Source organism: Schistosoma mansoni, chromosome 2 (assembly GCF_000237925.1).
Source record: "Schistosoma mansoni strain Puerto Rico chromosome 2, complete genome".
Taxonomy (NCBI): domain Eukaryota; kingdom Metazoa; phylum Platyhelminthes; class Trematoda; order Strigeidida; family Schistosomatidae; genus Schistosoma; species Schistosoma mansoni.
In genome coordinates this window covers 7184292-7208494 of record NC_031496.1, presented here as the reverse complement: position 1 = coordinate 7208494, position 24203 = coordinate 7184292, and the positions used below count along the sequence as shown (strand labels likewise).

General features: G+C 36.4%; 1 protein-coding gene across 1 annotated transcript; it reads left to right on the top strand.

Annotated features, from left to right (window-relative positions):
• Positions 1 to 1431: 1431 nt before the first annotated feature.
• Positions 1432 to 17649, top strand: Smp_140760 (hypothetical protein; the record flags this gene model as incomplete). Its single annotated transcript, XM_018795513.1, has 4 exons — positions 1432 to 1728; positions 8152 to 8564; positions 10838 to 11136; positions 15862 to 17649. The coding sequence occupies 4 exons, from the start codon at positions 1432 to 1434 to the stop codon at positions 17046 to 17048; spliced, it is 2196 nt and encodes a 731-aa protein (XP_018649818.1). The 3' UTR covers positions 17049 to 17649.
• Positions 17650 to 24203: the final 6554 nt, after the last annotated feature.

The window sequence follows — 24203 nt, the reverse complement described above, 5'->3', positions numbered from 1 at the left end:
CTGTCAAATATATCTTCGAACCTCCTCACTCCTGAATTTTGATTTCACTAGGTAGGCATGATTCCTAGTAAATGTTAAAACCTAAAACGTTGTCAAACTCCAAATACCTGTGACATCATCAGCGTGTTCAATTTGATTTTTTTTCAGGTCTATAATGTTTGTCACAGTGGACTTTTTATACGTCGTCATATGATAACATCCCCACGAAACCAAAAACATAAATAGGCTCACTGTTGACGGCCATAACCCTAAATTTCACGAGTCTCCCGCTAGATTGCTCACTCGACTAGTTTTAATCTGACTTTATCACAAGGATTCTCGTAGATGTGAGATTTTTATTGTCTTACATTTCAAAAATTCATATCCCACCGTGATATTTATTTCTTTAATTGGAATTCCTAGGTGACAGGGCTCCGTTCTTTGAAGACTCCGATAAAATGCTGTTTTTAGATCGTTCTGAATAACTAAGAAAACATCTAAGGAGTATAGTTCTCTCTCCAAAAGTCTGAGTTGTTCCTTCCGCGCCTGTTTAAATCCAGGGATCAACGCAAAGCTTGGTCGTTTGCGCTAAAGAGACTTACTTTTTGGTTGCGGGATACGATCTGTGCAAATAGGGCAGGTTTCATGTTTTGATCATAAGTAACTTCTAAAAATTCGCGACAGAATGACTACTGATGACATTATAATATTGGGCAAATAGGTGAATCAGTGGACTTTCACCAAGTGAAATGTTTTATGTCCATAATCGATGTTGACATGAAATGTTAGTTGAGTTAGGAACAAATTGAACGAAAACAAAATAAGCGAAAAAGAATATTCAGCACTGATACATGGAGCCATGGATTGTTGGAATAAAACGTTTTATGGCGATTAGACTGCTTGGCAGGGTCTGAATAGCAGCATAGATTATTGGTTATGAGACAGTTTCTAATATCGTTTAGAGTCATTTTCAGTTAGCTCTCGCACATGCACACTATACTTGTTGGTTAAAAATCCAGCGAACTTATCACTCACTATTGATTCACTTAGGAGGAGACTAGATATATACAAAGGCATAGTAAGAAACTAACAAAAGCCACCGGTCTGTACAGACCAACCAAACGTTTGGTTGGTGAAATCACCAAGACTTTCAATATTCAATGAACATTTCATGTGCCATTCATTCATTGTATGGATGTCACACAGAAAAGTTTAGTTTACATCATAGATTGCAGTTTCAAAGTTTACGGACATCTGGGACTTTCATCTATTAGCACAACAGTGTGGCGCAATTCGGGGATTGGAGGTGGCGGGAATTTCTGTTTCATTGCATAGGCGAGGAATACGCAGATGATTCGTTTCCCTAGTGGGACTGTTGACAGTCTCTCTTGCTTCTTATCTATCCCACATAACTTGCTTAATGCTTCTCCTCTTAGTCCAGGAGGGCTGACCATGCAAAGTATTGATGGCTCACCTTCTGGTCTTCCTTTTGCAGGATACGCCCCTTTCGTTAGGAACTTATGTTTGAGACTTAATTTACCTATCATAAATACCGCAAATATTATTCCTCTCCCGAATCCCGGGGTTGGCGTAATACCTTCTGTTTCTTATGCACCAACAGGATGCCCAAACCCAGTTTTGTGTTATCCTACCTCAGTGACCCAAACGGCCCACTCAGTTATTGGTTCTGGTCCATCTGATCCATCTGTTCACACGATTGTTCGTGGTCCAGTCATGTACACAAGCGCCGTAAGTATTTTTGTAACCCATAACCCAATTCTCCCTTGCATAATCTAATTAAGCTTTATTTTACTGGTGGGGCCTTATGTGTTATCTAAACTTTTTGTAGGATAGTTAGAGGTACTAATTTGAAAATAGTGGTCAAAAGGAGACAAGACAATAGTGACCGTCGTTTTAGTTTCCCTTTATAATGTGCAGTGGATTGCTTATGTATTTTGAATACTCATTCCTAATTACTAACCGTAATATTTTGTGATACAATTTTATGTTGATGGGGATGCTCATATTTTGGGGTTCTTTATATGTATTGATCGAAGGCATGATACCGAAACGTAGAGAATCATAGTAGAATATGTGTTCCAAATTGACTGACCTCAAGATGTGGTGTAGGAATACATTAATTTACAATGACTCGGAGTAAATTACTTTCAAAACGTGATGTTCTAGTAGTTTTTCACTCAATTATCAGATTCAACAAAGTCATACTGAAATTTCACCTTGTTTTTGTTAGTCCACACGTGTTAATAATTGTAGCCACTAGACCTAAAAGTAATGCTGATGCAACTACTACCTATTTGAGCAGCCTTGATATTGTATGAAATAAGTAACTTCTCCTTGGAAGTCCATTAGCCCGCAAATGAATAAGTCTCATAACCTTGTCCAACTTGTGACACCTGTAGCTCATGTAAGATGTCCTGCGTATGAAAGTCAGCCAATCAGAGAGAACATAATGCTCAGTTCGGTTCTCACTACTTTGTGGTCGTGAAAGTTTGTCAAACTGTGGGGACGCCCTAATTGTCTGATCATTGGTGTATTTGAGACATCTCATTTAATAGGACTGTGAAGTAAATAATGCTACGCTTGATGTTGGGCAGTGCCTAAAGATAAACTTCTATATGGTAAGTAGACGTCAGTTGGTTGAAGTGGCTTCTATTAGTGTTGTGTATACCCATCCATCGCCTGCTCTGACAGCCTATACTAACTAGTTTTGGAGTAAGCTATAAGGATTTAGACGGGTATATACATATATATACAATCACTATTATGTCACTATTGGATTGAATCATGTGGAATAGTGCAAACTTCGTTGTTTGACTGGATAGTAACCCTTAATTGGCAGTCGGAGACCTCAGATGAGGTATCTAAAAACCAATAACACTAATGGAGATGTATTGGCCCAATATCTATCCATAGGCGTCTATTCTCAATATTGTTTGCTACTTATTACTGTCCGACTCCCTTTTTCTAATGATGTCCTGTGTACTTGTTTTTTTATTGCCACAAATATCACTATTTCCGCAATTGCTTCTCAATTTGCTAGTTTAGTGTCGCTGTGCTAATGCGAAGTATAGCAACTTTCAGCGGTACATATTTTTCCCTAGCCGTGGTTTGACGATAACTGACTCACGGATTGTATCTGACCTGTCGGGAATGTTGTCTCGATAGGTTTTTTTAAAAATCTTTTGATATTGGTTATTTCATTCGTGTTAGGTATTTGTACCTTACTACTAAGAAGTGAATGTTGTAAACCTATTGTGCATTTTGTGAATGTTAAACACAGAGATTTGAGTTCCTGCTTTGTCATTACTACTCGAGTTTTATTGTCTAACACGATAATTTATATGTAGTGTTCCGTCTTGGTGTGTTGCACTTTGTTGTTTCTTAGAACTCTACCTGTTTTGCAGCATGTAATTTTGGTTTGATGGGTTAAGTACGTAAATTGTTTTGGGAAATCAACTGGCTGTGCATTTTATATCTTCTGTATGGCGTTGTGGTGATTGTTAAGTTTTTGATTGAGATCATGAATGGATTAATGTTAGACCACCACACGGCCGTTTCTTCCTAGTGTGTAACTCTTAGGCAGTGCGCATCCACGATCACAAACACGGGATTCGAACCCAGGACCTTCGATCTTGCGCGCATACGTTTTACTTCTAGACCACTGAGCCGGCATTCAGCAGTGTTAATGTCTAACTTCAACTAATCCACGAAACCGAGCGACCATCTTCCATTGTCTGAGGTAGATACCTGTCTCTACCTGGCACGGACTAGCTCCACTGGTCACGGCTTCTCATTAAAACTCTGAGAATTCCCTCATGAAGCTAGTTACCAGCGAGCATATGGTAATCATCAGTATGGGATTGTAAAAATCGTTAGGTTTTTGATCGAGATCATGAATCAATTGATGTTAGACCACCACCGTTGAATAACGGCTTAGTAGTCTAGAGGTTAAACATTCGCGAGCGAGACCAAGGGTCCTGGGTTCAAGTCCTGTGTGTGGGACCGTGGATGATACTGCTGAGTCACATACTGGGACGAAACGGTCGTCCAGTGGTTCCGAGTTTTCAATGGTGGTCTAACATCAATCTATTGATGGTCTCAATCATTTTATCCGTTGTATGAAGTAATTATATTTCAGTGTATTGGCTTTATCGTCCTGTTTTTGACTGGAATGTGCAGTTATATTTGTGGTATTTACTTCAGTACACGTAGTCAATGCATTTCAGTATATGATAATGAAAACATGAACTAACCTATTCACCAGTTATTCGGGTATGAGCCATACTCAAAATGCAAGAGCTAGGTTTTTCAAGCCCCCGCCAACCTGCTTCCCTCCTATTATTCGGCTGATAATGGTGAAATGAACTAAGTAATTTTGTTATATAATGTTGTTGTATGTTGGTTACCTAAGCAATATAATGATTTGTTTTACTGTTTGAATTCACTCCAACCATCTGCCAAATCTTAGAGCACCGTCATACTTATTACATGCCAGCAATCGTAGTCTCTTGACATTAAGGCCGCCTTCGATTCATTGGACACGACTGTTCTCTGTGATTGTCTATTGAAAAAGTGTGTCCGAGAAGTTTATTAACATCTTGAAAGCCTTATATACTAACATCTTAGGACATACAACCACCTCTCTCCATTATTCCACTCAGTGTGGTTAGCCAGGGTTGCCCAATCTCACCATTCCTCTTCAACTTTGCCATCCATGGCGTTTTGGAAACAGCTCTAATGAATGTAGGTAATTATCAGTCAGTCAGCTAACTACAACGTAGGACCATATATATATATATATATATATATATATATATATATATATGCATCTGTCCAAGTTGACATATTTCATTAGCTCAGAAAGATGAACACCAAATTCATAAAAGCAGCTGCTTCAATATTTCTAAGACATCCGCGACCAAATACTAGTAACTTACGAACATCTACCCTTAATGGCCACATTTCGTCCCTTAATTGATAGATGGATATCTCACATTCGCCATAGGTGACGTAGGTTGGCAAAAGCCGAACTAACCTTTTGAATCCGTGCTGAGATTTCGTCAGACACCGACCCATTAAGGCTGATTGGACTCCCAAGATAGGTGAAGTCGACTCGTTCGACTACTTTACTCCGTATCCTTAGTTCAGGTGTTGACGCAGGCCAACCATGAAGTAACAATTTGCATTTAGAGGGTGAAAAACGCATCTCAAACACCATGGCATTGTTGCTTAGTGCTATCAGCGTCTTCACAAGCAGGACTATGTCATCTGCGTATTGTAAATCATTAAGTAGACATCCTGGTAGGAAGTCGATTCCAGAAAATTCAGTCAACGTAAACGTTATTCCCAGCAGTAGGTCTCTGGCGAAATTGAACAAAAATGGATATAGTGAACAACCTTGTCGGACACCGCTTGAGGTTGCAAAATCAGATGACAGTTCTCCATGAGCTCTGACTCGACCGGCAGTGTTCAAGTAAAGAGCCTTCACAAGGTTTGTGTACTTCTAAGGTACGCCTTTCAATGACAGACACTGTCACAGAACCTCTCGGTCTACCGACCCAAATGCTGCCTTTAAGCCAAGAAAGACCACCATTGTCGGACGCTGATAAGCATGCCTGTGTTCTAAGATCTGACGCATGGAGAATATTTGATCGATGCAATCACGACCAGGTCTGAAGCCAGCCTTATTTCCTCGTGTTTGTAGTCCAAGAATCTTTGTTAGGCGTCTGATAATTATTGAGGCTAGTATTTTAGATGCTATATTGGTCAAACTAATCCCTCTGTGGTTGCCACAGGATGATTCTGATCCCTTCTTATATATTGTGACAATTAGTGATTGCAACCAGTCAGATGGGATCGTAGGTAATGGTGGTATGGATCTGTTGCCCGGAGAAAGACTTTTCGACCTTGAGTATGTGGATGATATTGTCTTACTGTGCGATAATACCCAAGCAGTGCAATCCACATTTATTTATTTATTTATTTAAACACATAAATATTGGTACAAGGAAGCACCAGATAAATATGCGCCTCACAAATCTCATTCGATTTGTGTGAGGGCTGTGATACTGCCCAGGTGCCCAGACTGAAGCAGGTAGTTTTCTTAGGGGGCCACACCCGGAGCCTTTGACCTAAAGGTCTAGTCCAAAAGGCAGTGGAGCATCGTAAGGAGATGCAGTCCCATGGTAGCCGGTCACCAACAGTTGGTTCATATATCATTCGTTCCTTCAGGATACTGGAGCCCATGTGCACCATTGGTTTGGAATCAGGGTTTTCCAACTCCCCTAGGTGGACCCTCTGTGTCCACCAACCCGGTTAAAGCGCCGGACATTCGCTTTTCGTCCTCTCACTTTCGTGAATAACACCGCCGCCACGAGAAGGCAGTGAGTAGGACTTCCCTGTCAGAGGCTATATATTCGCGTGGCCATGTGAGAGCGGAGGGAGGGAGAGCGGACTCTCCCCACTCTCGGCCGTACCAGGGCATTTGGGGGCAATCCACATTTAACCAGTTGGCAGTCATTGTCCGTGGGTTTGGCATGTACTGTGCATCTTCGAAGTGCAAGTTACTTTTAAAAAACTGGCAGGACCCTGAACCTGCACTCACCTTGGATAGTGAGCAGATAGAAGTAGTTGAGAATTTCGTGTATCTGGATAACTGTGTAAATGCTGGTGGTGGCGTGAGTGATAAGATCAGTTTATGTATAGTGAGAGCCGGAGCGACTTATGCCAATCTAGGCCATCTTTGTCGTCTTCGTGATGCTAGTCTGGTTGTAAAAGGTCAGATCTACAACCTGTCGGTGAGAGTCCTGTTTTATGCTTGTGATGTCTGGTCACTGCAAGTTGAGGATGTTAGACTACTCTCTGTGATGAAGAAGTGGCTTACATTGAGCCACACATCGTCGAAAATACGATTTTTCTACTCACTGCGATGTAACAAAAAGTATAGTTATCATTAACTTTCTACCCAATGCTCAATTTATTTAAATATGTGAAGTCCAACCGTGGCACTGACAAATTTTTCGAGTTAGTAATTGTAGGTAACAAAACTGGAATCAAATTTCTAGTTAAAATTGTGAAATGGCCTCCTTCAATCGCCCAGCTATTTTAGTATTTCTATCCCCGTATCATGTTATATGTATTCGTTATAATTCAATTTTCATAGTAGATTTACAGTCTAGCCTTATCTGGGCATCCAGTAGTCTTTTGTGATGAGTAATCATGTAAGGTCCTTGTTTGGCAAAACTGTAACAATATCCCTTGGTTTTCTATTCTTTAACCTCACTGGTTTATTCATGTTTTTTTAATGTTGAGTAACTGTACTATCTGGTGGAATGTTGTTTGCTGTACTATGTATGCTTTAAGTTTGATATTTGCTTTCATCAATTTGTACAGATTATAGTTTGCTTGTTGTAAACCATTCAGTGTAAAAAAATACTTGTTATGTAAAGCTTACGATGACTAAGAATACTTAATTCATATCAAATTTTCAACATAGATTAATAGTTTAAGGGGGTATTTTCACTCAAAATTCCTTCGTTTCGTTTCATCACTGTCTTGTTTACAGTGTTAAATTTTATGTATTTTTCTCGTTGGTGCTCTTTTTATTGCTTTCTTACACTTGTTTCAGTTCAACGGCTGATTCACATTCGAATCGATTCATCTGCGCCTCTACTGGTTAATGGTAATCATAAATAAAACAACCTAGCACTCACAACTCTGTTTTTTGAATCATAATTATCTTTTTTTTATTGTGGAGCCTTATTCATGTAAATGAATGGTCGTCCACTGTTTATTCATTGGTATATATATATATATATATATATATATATATATATATATATATATTGAGAGCATAGTAAAACAATTTAGCCAGTGCTTTTCGTCATGTTATTTTTATGGTTGCATTCATGTTCGTCCTTATTTACTTCTACATATCTATGTGTTTATGTAACATTTGCATTTGCACATTGTGGTGACTTTGCTTTTGTGTTATTGTGTTTTTATTTGAAAAAAAACGAGTGAGTCGACTCAAGTACTGATTGTTAGCACTGTTCGCGCTTCGTGCTTTGCTCGCTTAATTTGTTTGTGAATAGTGTCTTTCTAGTGTTTGTTACTTTGTTTACTTCATATGTTTTCTCCGTACTTTTTCAGAGTAGTCATGATTTGATTCAACGAAGCAATGGAATTCATTCCAGTGATACAAAAATTAAAGAAGAAAGTCCTCCTGATCGTATTGTGGCTTCTTATGCTGCTGCAGCACATGCAGCTGCACTGGCTTGTCATCAACCGATTTCCAGAGCTGCTGAAGCCTACTTAGCTACAAACTCTTATAACCGATCACGTCATTCCAAAAGACCTCGGGCGTCAAACTATCTAGCTACTGTCACAATATCAACAACTTCGAACACATTGTCTACTTCTTTGGATACTAGATCAAATTATATTTCATCATCTAATTTATCATTCCCTTCCACTGAATCATCATCAGAAGCCACTTATGAAGAATCTCACAAAGGGTGGACCCGTCTAGTAAATAAGAAAGCACAAAATGTAGTGTACATAACGTAAGTGTTATCATCATTTTCCTCTTCATAGTTTGTATCTTAAGATTACACACCTTTGCAGAATAAATCCATGCAGCTTTTACCACCTAACATAAATTCGAGATGTCAATAATCTTAATAATTTAAGGTCGTATTTTATACCAAGTCAAATTCGTTAGTATAATTAAAATTTCAAGATGTGACGTGAACATTTTGTCAAATAACTACATAACAAAGTTATTTTAAATAATTTTTCTAATGATATTGATCGGAAAGTGAAGTTTTTACAATAGAAGATCGCTAACTTTGTATAGGGTCTCTCTAATGAAAGATTCAGTGCACTGTGTAAATAGATGGTCGAGAAATAACTGAATTTGAAGATACAACTCACGGAATGTCAACCTAATGGTCTAAAAAATAACGTAGTGTCCACTAAGCTTAAAAGTCAGATGTTTTATCCCTAAGCAAGTCTCACTTGGAAATTACTGAGGATTGCTATTGTCCAGTGCTCCTCCCTTTTGGATCGTCTAGCATAAATCAGTCCGTGACGTAAAGTGCAAAGTGGAATGCTATGATACTTTGCTGTAAATATTCAACTTGTTTCAAGATTTCTCATCAGTGAATTGAGTTTAATATATGACATGAAAATGTGAGTATCTCAGTATTATTTCAACGTCTATAATTAAAACCATTATAATATAGCAGAAATTCACAGCCTCATTATCTCTACTCTTTCCTAGTCTATTAACTCATTTTATCTGTTGTAAGTTTACGATATCTCAATAGTTTCTCAATACCACTTATTTTCTCGTGAAGTTTTATTTATGTGCAATATTGTATATTGATGGCATGTCGAAGTATTTTATTAACGTTAGTCGAACCCTCATAAGTTTCACTTTACACTATACTGATACTGGTGCGGTAAAGGTACCACATTTCGAGTTGTCATACTCCATTATCACAGCAAGATGAAATTGTCATGTTGAATCCCAAAGTAGAAAATTTAGTAACAGTACTAATGGCAATTGAAAAGATTAGGCATCAAAGAAATAATTCGAGGGAACATAAAATCAATGAAATAATAAAATGTAAGGGAAGAAAAGGAGTGAATACAGCTAAACCATTTCAAACTATTTTGAACCATGTCACCCAGTGCATCAAACCATTGATTACGTCAATAAAACAGACCCCAACCAGGTAGTTTGCATCTACCTACATGGTTCAGCCCAACAGTCCGTGTTTTCTTGAGTTGATTTTATGTCCTGTTCTACCCTTCTCTGACTTTCTTCCCATTTACTGGTACACCGGCCATCATCGCGCGTTAGGATGGTTGATAAACATGGATTTAAAATGAGGTTTTACATATGTTTTTCTCAACTCCGTTATTGAGATTTAACAAAATAAAACTCGGTAAAGATCGTAATCAACCTTTAGATCAGCCTAAACACATAACGTTTCGTGTCTAGACTTAATTTAAATCCCTTTGTGAGATTAGTAAGTACTTCCATTTGACTGATCCAAGTAGTTATTCATGTAAATTACACTCGTTTAACCTCCATATTCATAAATAAATAAATTATGTGAACTATGAGGTACTATAAATCACAAAATTTCCAAATTTAAACTCAAACCATATTTTAAATTCACTTGGTATTACTTGTTTGAATCTTCCCATTGATGTTTAGGACAGCAACTGGTCAGTCTCTTATTGGCATATCGTAAGTGAATTTAAACTTCACCCCATTGCACAAGCAAGTGGCTATCAGGACTCAGTGGCCGAGTGGATAACGCGATGGCGTTTGAAGCGAATGGTACTGGGTTAGAGTCCCAGAGTGAACATCAACTCTGAGATGCAGGTACATCCAGCTGAAGAGTCCCAAATAGGACGAAACGTGCGTCAAACTGGATTCCACTGCTAGCCACTATCCATCTTTGCTTTCAAACCATATTTTGTTATAAAATCGATGTCACTATGAGGATGGAGTAAAGAGTTCATCACTGTCATAATTCACCAGAATTACGTTTTATTATATATGAAAATTTGATACTCCTTATGAAAACATTGTATAGTCATTTAATTTCCCACAATAACACCTGATTATTTGTTTTTGAATATTGTGGTTAAATATGTAAACTACGTTAAACCTTTCCAATTGTATAGAAATAAAGATGGAATATAATTAGCGTACATAGATAATATATACCTTAAAGATTAACATTTGTCAAGTGTGTTTTTCATCCACTTTCCCTATCATTTAAATTTTTAAAAAACAGTATTTTATACATCATAATAGGTCTGATGGTACTCGTCTACATAACGTCGATGAAGTATACACATATTTATCAACAAAAAATTCAGAATGTGAGATTAATTCCAGTATAAAAGAATTAATCGCTGCTCATTTTATTTTTGCACCAACAATCGATGGTCCTTCACTTGAGGATACATTAAATTTTGTTCATAGACTACATGGATCCGTTTTAAAAGATGAATCAGTGAGGGATAGTGTTTCCCAATTTCTAACAACTGTGTCAAGTAGTGTAAATAGTAGTGATAGTGTTTCACAAGCCGTTAAATCATCAGAGGAAGTTTGTAAGTTTATTGTATTATGTATATCTTTATTTGTTAGATTGTTCTTTTTTTGTTTTTGTGATTTCAATACACTTGACAATTAATAAACCTCGTTATATTAACACATTCTATGTTGTTGAAGAAAGAAAGGAGTATTGAAATTCATATACTTGATTGAAATAATGATTTTTGTTCAGTTAAGTTTCAGTTCACTTCTATTATGTTGATTAATATACATTGACTTATCGTTCAAGTGACATTTCCATTTTAATAAATTCATCAATAATAATAATATATTATTATTAAGGCACAACCATATAAAGGCTTGTGAAATATAAATCCTACCAAAGTCGAAGTATTACTACAGATTCAGCTCAAGTTAATTCAAATGCTAACAAACTCAAATTTCACATCAGGTGTATCATTTTGTATATCAAAGATGAAGACCATAAATTAACAGTCTAGTAATTAACAAGTGTTTGATTTAAGCCTGATTAATACTGACGGTCACCAATATAAAACGGTATCGAATTAATAGACTTTAGTTATATAATGTCATGAATCGGCCTCCAAATGCCCTGGTATGGCCGAGAGTAAGGAGAGTTCGCTCTCCCTCTCCAAATGCTCTCACATGACCACGCGTAAATAGCCTCTACCAGGGAAGTCCTACTCACTGCCTTCTCGTGGCGGCGGTGTTATTCACGAAAGTGAGAAGACGAAAATCGAATGTCCGGCGCTTTAACCGGGTTGGTGGATGTGGAGGGTCCATCTAGGGGAGTTGGGAAAACCTGATTCCAAACCACTGGTGCACATGGGCTCCAGTATCCTGAAGGAACAAATGATGTATGAACCAACTGTTGGTCACCGGCTACCATGGGACTGCATCTCCTTACGATGCTCCACTGCCTTTTGGACTAGACCTTTAGGTCAAAGGCTCCGGGTGTGGCCCCCTAAGAAAACCACCTGCTTCAGTCTGGGCACCTGGGCAGTATCACAGCCCTCACACAAATCGAATGAGATTTGTGAGGCGCATATTTATCTGGTGCTTCCTTGTACCAATATCTATGTGTTTAAATAAATAAATAATGTCATGAATATTGAATTCTATTGTTAACCGCTACCAAAATACCATACATTTAAGATAAATTGGGCATTAGTCACAATTTACAATTGACCAATTTTAATTAATATGACCAGTAATTAAAATACCTATCACTAAACCATATATTCTAACATATATGTAGACTCTTGACTACATAAACTTCTTATTTAACAAATTTATCTGAAGTCGTTAAATTTGAACGTAACTCACACGATACTTGATCATTTAGCTAGTTTGTGGTGTTTTTTCAATATTTCTCATTTTATAGTTAAAATCATGAGTCAATTGAAGCTAGACCACCGTAGAAAACCTGGAAGCACTGGATGGCCTATTCGTCCTATTGTGGGACTTCTCAGCAGTGCGCATCCACGATCCCGCCTCGCGGGATTCGAACCCAGGACCTATCAATCCCGCGCGCGAGCGCTTAACCACTAAACCACTGAGCCGACATCAAACGGTGTTAGTATTTAACTTCAACCAATCCACGAAGTTGAGCAACCGTTCACCATTGTCTTCGCTGAGTTGATATCTCGCAACAGACCTAGTTGAACTCCACTGGTTACTGCTTCTCACAGGAACTCTTGAAGTCAGTCACTAGTGAGCATATGATTAATATCAGAAGGGGCTTTCGTGAATATTTCAGTATTTTTATAGTTGAAATCATGAGTCGATTGACTTACAAAATCCCCTTCTGATTCCTCCATTTAGTGATCGAAGGTATAGATATAATTGAGTTGTATATTAAGTATTTTCGTAGGTTTGATTATTCGTTTGACAAACTGCATGTTCGTTAAGAACAAACAAAGTAGTCATTAAAATGGAAAGTGGAAATTACATTCATATTCGAATGTTGAAAAACATTTGCAATTATTCTGTACGCCGTGCATCTGTTAGAAGTAGTGTTGGATTCGGTATGACAGTTCGAAAATTGATTGTAATAAGGTAGAAAATGTTGTTTTAAAAATTTTTAGGATCATAAATATGAGTGAAGGTTATTTAACACTAAGTACAACAATAAATTGTTCGGTAGCCAAAGTAGGAACTTTTTATGACTTGTTATAGATAGTATTCTACTGGTTTTAAGTATTGGTTTCATTGATAACTGAGACGGGATTTATTGGGAGTTCTTTCAGTAATTTACTGTTGATGTCACTTAGCGTTATTTTTCCCTTCGTTCTCAACACGTCACGTGTTAGCTACTAAAATACGACTCTAGTGATGTTTCAGAAAATGGTCTGTTCTTCTACATTGGTCGAATTCTTTTTTAGAAAAAAGCTGTATAATAGTGAAAGTCATTCACAATCACTGTGATACCTAGGACCATTGTACATCGATCGAAGTTGTTACACCAGATTAGCATGACAAAATGAAATCGATTAGATGAGTGATGAAAGAAGTATTAGTGGTAATGAGGAAAGATTGAAGAATATGGTTTGAAAAAGAAGAGTAAATACTAGAAGGTGAAAAAACCGATTTGAATCTCAGAACCTAAGAAAAAACAAGGAACGAATACAGCTTTAATGTTAGAAAATAATACCCCACTCCACCCAAAGTCTTTGCCTATTGATCACGATTACCGGGTAGATTCTCATCAATTAGTACAGACCTACAAAAGTGAGTAACCTCCTGATGCCATAACTTACTTTGACCACCGGTATTGGCATTAGATTGTGTATTTTAATTAGTCGTTTTATGATACTTTTTGTAATCGTAATCTAAAATCTGCTGGTTTTTCAATTCAGGTTTATATGCTTATGATGAAATGTCACTCACACATTGTTCCAATATTATGACATCACGTGATTTGTAATCGATTGCAAAATGTTTAAGCATTTAGAATAGCTATTTTTTAAAAACAAGAACAGAATATATTTAACTATTGTAGGAAAGTAACTACACTTCATTCAGTTAGAAAAGATTGTCTATGAAGGGTACAACAAAAGATTGTAGCATTGTTGTTCCTGTCTTCTGTTATTGACTTCTATAACGTTTTAAATCCATATAGGAAATCTTGATGAAGCTATAAATGCTTATCAAGTATAAATATCATTCATTTCATTGGATCATTTTATAGCCTTGTTAACTTGTCGTTTTTTTCTACCTAATCACATCGCAAGAAAATAATGTTCGATATAAAAGCAGTTAGTACTCGACATGACGTTTTAAAGTTTATAAATTTAATTGTTGAACCACTAGAATCTTTCAAAATCTTTGTGGTTTTCGACTATTTAGTCCATACTCAAAATAAAAGTTATGAGTTTTATAATTAGAGTCAGCGAAACGAAAAAGATTATTGGCGCGTCTGTTGCATAAGGTAAGCGCCTAAAGGACAATTAAATGTCAACAATTAGATTTACAGCAACGAAATAATACTCATCGAGTAGTTGGGTGACGTAATTTTGTGATTTCACAGTGATTATATACGATTATCGAGTAATTGAAAGGAAGAGGATTATAATAATCAGTAATCATTTGAAAAATTCAATTAAACAGTTGCTATATTACATATTTACAAAGAATTAATAAAGGATCAATATTATGGTAACTTTGTAAGACTCAAGAAACAGACTGAAAATTTGTAAAACTACAAAAGTGAAAGGACTTAGGAAATTGGTTTTTGAAAGAATGAATTTCATCAAAGTTCAGCTAAAACTCATCCTCATATCAATGCCCAATGCAGAGAAAGTGATTGTACAAACTTCTTATGAATACAAAGATTAATTTTGTAAAGATGGATTCCGATGGCTTCAGCAATGTCCACAAGACGAACTTGTAAACCTTGCGATGAATTTGATGGAATATGGTTGGTAACCGTAAAAACCTTATTTAGATCAATTTGATTTCCTTTGTCTACTAAGCGAGCGACAATTGAGCATTCAGTTACCTTTATTTGTCCTTTGCTCAACCAAGATGGACGGTGTTCTGCTATGCATTGATGGACTTGCCGAATCGCACACCCTGTACAACTGGTTTTGCGGGAATAGTTGGATTAATGGCGAATGCAGACTGTCTTAATTAGTGGTTTTCATTATTGGACGATTGTTAAAAACGCATTCAGTAAATGTGTTCTCCACAACCTTTTCTTCGGTCGTGTCACTTTGGGATTGCAGTTTTAAGAACAGTAACCTCTTCGGAACGGTTGTTACTCTGTGTCATATTTTCATCTCGTTCATGTGTTTTTGATAAATTCTGTTGGACATACATTCCTGCTGAGCAGGCTTCAATTAGTCCGTTAGTTACCTTCCAATTTATTTATTGTTAAACAATACTTAGAAAATCTGAAAGCGGATAATTTACTCATTTCCATAGTGAGTAATGTTCGTAATCTGCTTGGTAGGAATGTATATCCAACGAAGTTTATCAAGCACATGAATGTAGAGCCATGATGAATTATTCTAAAGGAACGTGCTTCGTTCTTTTTATTTTACTAGATGTGAAAGTGGTGATTTTTACTGAACTATTTAACTCAGAAAATGGTACACCGTAAAAATAATTTTGTTTTTAATGACAGACAGTTGAATGTCTGAAAAGTTTTGAAAGCAACTTGAATCAAGGGTTTTTACATCGGTTTAAAGCTACTTTTATCGCATTATTTGTTATATTTTTAAATCTATTGACATAATTTATGTTATACTTTTTAACAGCCACTTGTCGTATTACATTCAACCCCGATTATTCACCGAACTCTGACCTTCTGTCAGCAAAACGATCAAAGTTATCTGATGATTTACTTAGTTCAGATTGTAAGATAAAAGAGCCATCTATATTGAAGGGACAGTCCGTTAACTGTTTAGCCAATGCAACTAGCAGTGCGTGTTCTACACAGTCATTTGTATCATCGAATAATTGTGAGTTGAATATTTTGTGTACCGATACACTCCATACTTCATCAATCAACCAAATTCGTGAAGGACCAAGTAGTTTTGAAAATAATCAATTCACTCACAAACAAAACTTGAATAATTTGAGTAAGACTGGAGATGAATATTTTGCAACTTCGTCTTCTAGCGTATTTCATGATGATATATCTTCTAGTCGAATAAAACAAAGTCAGTTGCAGAATGATAGCGAAGCAGTTGCTAAACTTACCACTGAAACCCTTACAACTGGCGCCTTACGTACATCGTTAGCATCACTAACTACTGAGGTTGTTCCATCCGTCATATCTCCGTCCAAGCAGATTGGTCTAAATGCTACAAATTTTAGTTTATCAGGTGCTACTAGTTCATGTTTCAACCCATCTCAGACAAATTTAGCTGCACTGAATGTCGTGCAACAAAATTCTGTTAATCCACTGTTCATGGAACAATTACTTGGAATCAGTCAAATGCGTCATATTCAACATCCACAGCAGCATAATCATTTGAGTTCAGGCATTACTGTCACAGTACCGACACAAAACATCATAGAAAACTATCCACTTGGTGTTTTAGCTAGTCAGTCTCTATCAAATCCTCTTTTATCATCTTTAACAACTGAATGGCTTTCAAATCTTCGTTCATCCACACAACAATCGACAACTAGTAGTACTCTGCCAGAGTTGACACTAAATTCAGTTATTGAAAATCTAAATGCAACTTCTGTTCTTCAGCAATATCAACAACGACATCTCTTAACTTTGGCAGCTTTACAAAAACATCAACAAAATCAAGCGTTAGCCCTGATTCAAAATGCTGTCTTGCTCCAACAACAACAAAGGAATAATAATGTCGCAAACGCTGCTGCACTTGTCTTACGTCAACAACAAGAGCAGCAGTTGGCAGTAGCTTCTTTACAAGCCCAAAATTATATTGCTGCTTTGCAACGGCAGCTTACTAATTCACATACCTAAAATATATTTCTCATTACCCCATTAATAATAATAATAATAATACACAACCGGTAATGCCATAAGTAGGAGATTGATGTCTTCACAACGTTCCTTATTGGCATGTTGGATATCACACATATCTATTGACAAATGTCTTTCTCATTTACTTCCTTTTTTATTGATTTTCTCCTTGTATTGTGCCTACGCTAGTCTCCTGTATTAACAGTGATAATAATAATATTGGTAACACTAGTCTCACCTCAAAGGTAAGCTTGTATATGTACACATGTTGATACTAGAGTTTCTGCTTCCCTTGCATTTCTCTTTAACTAAACATTTCCATTCATTTTGTATTCAAAGTAGTGTTTTATAACTACAGTACTGACTTTTCATTGCCAGTTGGTCCTGTATTTAAATGTTATATTGTAACTATAATTTCCTCTCTAATTTTATGTTTTTTCGGTAGTATATTTATATATTGTACTATTTAATCATTCTTTGTATAGCTGTCTTTTCTCAGTTGTGTCTGTGCGTTCGTTTCCATTTGTATTTTGTTTTTCTTTGTTTGTAGTATTCTGTCTCTCGAACTGCCGTTATACTATTTTGCCTAATCATATTTTGAACCTCTCGTGTTATTATTATTATTATTATTATTATTATTATTAGTAGTACTATTACTAAAGATGGCATAAACAACTGATACACTCCTCTTTCGTATTTAACTAGTTTTGCATTCTGTCATTGCCATGTAGCTGAACCTATCATTCCAGGTGTTCTTACACACATGAAAGACAATATTTGTTGAGCTGTTTTTCACAATGGGTGGCAGCCTTCTTATAAATAGTATATATTGAACGAAAGTAAAATTTTATTATTATGGAAGTGTAATGCTTTTAGTAGTGGCCCAGTTAAAAACTGACTAGTTTCCTTGCACTACTGTCTGATATCTACTGAACATACTTACTTTGTATGCTTATGTTAATTTATGTGAACTGGATAGCTTAATTGTCAAGCTTTTACTGTCCTTGTTAACATCAACATTTGATTCAAGTGGAGGTACATTTTTCAGATTATTCTGAAATAGTGAATACATCCTGTTTTGAATAGCTTCCTTTGTGACAGGTTGTCTTCGTAGGTGTTTGTGGTTCGAGAGAAAAGAATCATATAATTACAAATCAGATTAAGTGTTTAGTCAAAGATCACTTGATATGTGCATTACTGTGAATAAAGTATGGTAAGGTTTTGTGAACATGGTTTAATTTCTCAGATATTGGTCTCGGAAAACACAATACATCTGTTTTGTCAAAATATGAAAATCCATAGTAGGGCGTACCCACAATCCCTTTGTTCTCGTGGCAAATGCTAAATTATTAGGACCACCTGATTTCTGTTCTGCAGTATAAGTCTGCAACTTTGGTTGTCGTGATACAGAAAGACGATCATACCCCTGGTACCAACTGTTTGACTCCTAACTTGTAGACATTCCAGGAACAAATCACTTATGCTTCAGGAAGTCACCTCTAGGTAAACTGATCCACAATTTATGATGTATCAGAAGACTGAAGAAATGGTAAGTCGCATAGCTAATTTACCGTTTATCATTATATATACACTTACTGTATAATAATCAAATAACTAGACTGATGTGTTGTCGTATTCCGCTTATTGTAAGCTTCCGTTTGATCTATTGGCTTTTACAACACTCATTATTTCTGATCCATTGCTAATCAGTTAGTTGCAGCCTGACCGGTGGGCTTGCAGGTGTAGGCATAACTCTAAGTACGAGGACAGAACTAGCACTATTAGAATAGGTCCCTGTTAACAGTCTCCTATGTGCTGTTTGGCTAAATATCTCCGTAAGAACTCGAAAGAATAGAGACACACGTTGCCTTTTCATCGTTTCTGCCTACTTTCCCACTGGCTGCAGCCCGGATAGAGTGAAAGATGACTTTTACAGAAAGCTTTCTGAACTTCATAAAGCTAAACACTCAGACTTAGTACTGGTCGCAGGTGACTTTAATGCCCAAGTAGATAACTTAAACCAAACAGAAAGACGTTTAAGTGGATATTTTAGTATTCCGGCTCAGCGAACAGATAATGGTGATCGTCTGTTGCAACTATGCTCAGACAATCGTTTATTTTTAGCAAGCACTAATTTTAAGCATAAGGAGAGACATCGTCTAACATGGTGACTCCTTGCACCAAACCAACGATGGACTCAAATAGACCATATTGTCATCAGTCATCGTTGGAGAGGCTCGATAAAAGATTGTCTCTCGTTCTGGGGTACATATTTAGACTCCGATCATGCACTAATACGAGCACGCATTTGCTCGTGTCTCACTGGACCCAGTGAAACCACACTAAGAAGACCTATTAGAATTGAACTGGGGGACGAGAAAGCCAAAAGTAAGTTCCAGGAACAATTGAGGTCACACTTAGGCAGTTCTGAAAACGAGTCTGACCCAGATATTGCTTGGAAAGATATACGAACAGCTGGGGAAACAGCAGCGACATTTATTAGTGATTTGAACCAAATGGTCACGGAAAACCAGTGGATTTTTGTTAAGACTATTGCACTGATGAATTCATGTAAATTCGTCCCATCATGTTCTGGAGACGATGAAGAACAAAAGCATATCAGATCTAGGTTAACCAAAAGCCTAAAGAACGATCGTAAGCACTGATGGGCAACGAAAGCAAAAGAGATGGAAAAGGCATTTGATTGTTGTGAGCTGACGTACAGTTCAAGAACTGGGAACTCTCAGTTTTGAAATCAGTAATTCTTATTATAATTGTTTTTGAAATTTTTAGAGATATAATAATTGAATTCAAAAAATTTATACGTAATCAATCCAGATAGAACGAATTAGTATACCTACATCAATGAAAACGTTTATTTGTTAAAACTGGTAACTGCCTTACTTATCAATTTATCTACCTGGTGTAATTTGGATTTCATCGCTTGCATTTGTTGAACATTTATTGTTCGAATAACCGGGTAGCAACATTTGCTTTGTCAACATTGTACATTTGAATTTATAACTGTATGTAATACCGTTCATTAACCAAACACTTGTTTCGAAGTTCGACTGAACAAGAGCGCAACTGTCTGCACTAACCTCCACATTCTTTCACAATCTCAATCCTCTTTGGTTTGAAGGTAGTCACTATTACTGAGCTCACTCAATAAAACTCCTTATCTGTAAACGTTGCACACCTTCAACGTTTCTGATGAACCTAAGTAATTTAAATCATTGATCATAAATCAATGAAAATTAACTTATTATAGTATATATTTCTATTATTATTCTTCACTCAGTATTTTCAATACGATTATGTTTTCTCCGCAGTGGCACACAGAATGACTAAAAATACGCGATTTATTGATCAGCAGGATGTCCACTTACAAAGAATGAACGGTTTCAAACTGATGCCACGTTTAAGAACTTTCGTCTAAATTTGACCAAATAGTTTCATAGTATTTGGGCGCCGAGTTGGTGTGAGGCATTGAGGAGGAAAAGTGAATTTGTAAAATCTCAGGAAATGAATTTGAATTAAATTCAACGTTTCGCTTGAAAATAAGGTTCTTTTCTTGAAAAAGCTTGGATCCGATTGCCAAGCGAAACGTTGGATTTACTTCAAATTCATTCCCTGAGATTTTACAAATAGTGATGTCATGTATGCTGTAATTAATGTGAAAAATGTGCAACCTAAGTAATTCCTGACCAGTGGTAATTAAAAACCTAAGATGAAATGCTAAACCACCATTGAAGGCATTGGTCGGCTGTTTCGTCCTTGCACGAGACTCCTCAGCAGTGCGCCCCTGCAATCTCGCGTGCGGATCGTCACTAAGTGGGACGAAACGGCAGTCCTGTGCTTCCGGATTTTCAAGATTGATTTATTATTTATAGGTCCATGATTTAAGTGAAATTCAACAATCATATGGGCATGTGCCAATTGTGAATGAAAGAACGTAGCATGGATCGAACTCTTGTTAACTGGATTTTTGCTCAATAAGATGACTTTATATGGAGTAATAGACTTAGCTTAATGTATCGATACGCATGCATGACGAGAAGGTAGGCCCATAAAACTGAAAACTTAGATATATAACAAAGTGAATAGGCTGAACACTCTACGTCAATCTGGCAGTTATTTATAAGTGTATAAACCTTAAGGGAGTAGAGGTACTGGTTCAAGAAAACAGGTCCCTTCACTGAACTTCAAATTTCTAATGTTCAAATGGATATCAGAATTCATTGGTTTATGACATAAGCGTTTGTACTTCTTGATAAATGGTCATTGACTCAAATATCGTTCATTACTTACTTCGAAACGTTTCATTCTCATTGCAAGATTAACCAGAATTAACCTAGAATATGTTTACTGCATTCTACTAGTGAGTTTACTGTTAGTGCACAACCTCAATATCATTATTTTTATTTACTCTACAAATAATAATATTGATATCTTGTAATCTTAAAATTATTCACTAAAAATGTCAACAAATTGTCGCTCTGAAGTGGCGAGTAGATTGACAAAATAATGCCTCCTGATAACAAGTTTAAATCAAGAATCTGCATCTTATTCGTTTTGTGATGACAACAACAAGACAAATTAGGAGAGGATATATTCGAAAAAAGGCAAACTTTCAATACATAGTAGTGCGACATTAATAAATTATTGTTGACACTTCAGCAATTTAGTATGCTTGAAGCCATATCTATTTTATATTATAATTCATTTAACTAAATATTTTGTTGACACAACTGGAGATGAAGCCCGGTTAAAATGAAGTCATAGTGCAGATACGAATCCTCAATATAATTTCAATTACATACATGAACAACCATTTGCGTAAATGAATGTAAGCACGTTGTGTTTATTTATTCAGAATCAGTATTATTTAGTTTGATACTAGGTATTGGCTTCTAATCTAAGTCATTCTGCAAGCTACACTGTTTTAAGAATCTGTCTCAAATTATTATTTTAGTTGCGACGACGCAATTATGACCTTTACGCGTTTTCAGTCGAAAACTGAGTTGTCTTGTCTTCACTGGATAATGTGACGACATGATTAAAGTGAAGCTTATTGTTTTTAAATTAGTTGTGGGTGGATGAATTACTTCTATGAATTTACTGAAATTCGATGCTATTAGTTTTACTCAAATATATTCGTTGTAGTCGAGCAACTTTGTGTCTCAGAATGGTGATTACAGTGCAAATAATTTCAAGTATAACTAGTATTCTTACGAACATCGTGTTTGAGGATTCATAATTATTTAACAAATTTTATGAGTATCTGGATATGTTCAGTAGAAAATTAAGATTATGTTCGCTTGGTTTAATCAGTTATATTAAATGTGACAAACATGCTCTGTTATGTAGTGTATTGTTGTCCTAATAGATCATGTATATTACACTGAATTGGGTTGTATGCGAGTGTACCACAGTAATCGTGCTGTTATATTGACAAATGTTGAGAAAAACCCATTGAGTAACCTAAGAAAAAATGAAGATGATTCAGCGGGGAAAATTTTATTTGCCATGATAGCACTTAGTCCAGGCAAACAATCGTATATATCGTTCACTGGAATTCCAAAGGTTTTAAGAAAATATGAAAATATTACATCACATAAAAGATGGTCAGAAATCTTCACAAGTATCTAGGAATTACAAAATGGACTAAAGTGAGAATGAATTACAAATCTGGAATAATAAATGACTTGAACATCAAGAAACTGTAAATCAATTGTTTGCGAATATTAATTACAGGAAAAAGTTATGAAATGAAATAACAGTGATATAATGGATGGTTTAAAGTATTCTTTACTCTCTCAGGTATACTACGATGATACTTAGTACGATAATGAGTCTAGTCGTGCGCCCCCAAATGCCTTGGTACGGCCGACAGTGGGGAGGGCGCTCTTTCAAAATACTCTTATACGGCCACGCGTATACAGACTGTCAGGGAAGTTCTACTCACTGCCTTCTCGTGGCGGGATGTTTACGAAAATCAAATGTCCGGCATTTAACCGGGTCTGTAGAGACGGTGAGCTTACCTAGGAGAGTTGGGAAACCCTGATTCCAAATCAGTGGTGCACATGGATTCCAGTACCCTGAGGGAACAAATGGCTTATGAACTAATAGTTGTTCACCGGCTACCACTGGACTTCATCTCATGATGCCCCATTCCCTTATGGGTCAGACCTTTAGGTCAAAAGCTCAGGGCGTGGCCCACTAAGAAACCACCTGCTTTAGTCTGGGCAACCGGGTAGTATCATAGCCCCCACAAAATTAAAATGAAATGACAATTTTTTGTGTGGCACATATGTATTCAGTGCCCCTTTGTACCAATATTTATGTGTTCAAATAAATAAATTAATTAGTCTTGTTGTATCAAATCCAGGATTCACGACTTAGAGAACCAGTTAAACACAGAATTGTAGTTTATTCAACACAACTACAAGCAGTGACCCTCAAGAGTCCGGAATAGAAGTTCATGGTAGGAAAGGAAATCACATATTTAGAAGTCAGTAGGGCAAATAACTGTTTGTCCACGCTCGGTGACCAATCATATTTTGCTTTCACCATCAAATATCAAACAGATAATAAATGTTTTGATTGAGATCATGAACCAATCAATCTTAGACCATTGTTGAAAACCCGGAAGATTATAAACGATCGTTAAGCTGAGGACATGTTCTAGGAATTAATTGTGATATGACGAGTAATAGCTTCATCAATCGGAATGTGAATGACGTATGAAACTAAATTTTTTCCAATCGTGTATGACACGTATCCGATTTTTAAAAAATATAGATGTGTCATTGTAAAATATAGCAAAATGCATTTACACAGTAAGCTATTGAATTGTTATTAGTAAATACAGCTCAGTTCAATTTGTACAAATGTGACTCCTAACTGAACTGCAAATAAATCATGCAGATTGTCATGTATTCTTAAACCATTCCGATTGATTTTTGGAGTCAGATAAATTCTTATCACCTATAATTGGGTTTTTTCTCTTGTGTCCAAGCTGTCGTATAGATTCAGTGTGTGATTATTCAAAGAGTCTGGGGAACTGAATCCATCGTTCATTTGCTAGTACTTATAAATTGAAGATCAGACTTATGTATTCTAATTATTTATAAATACGATTGTTTAGATAAA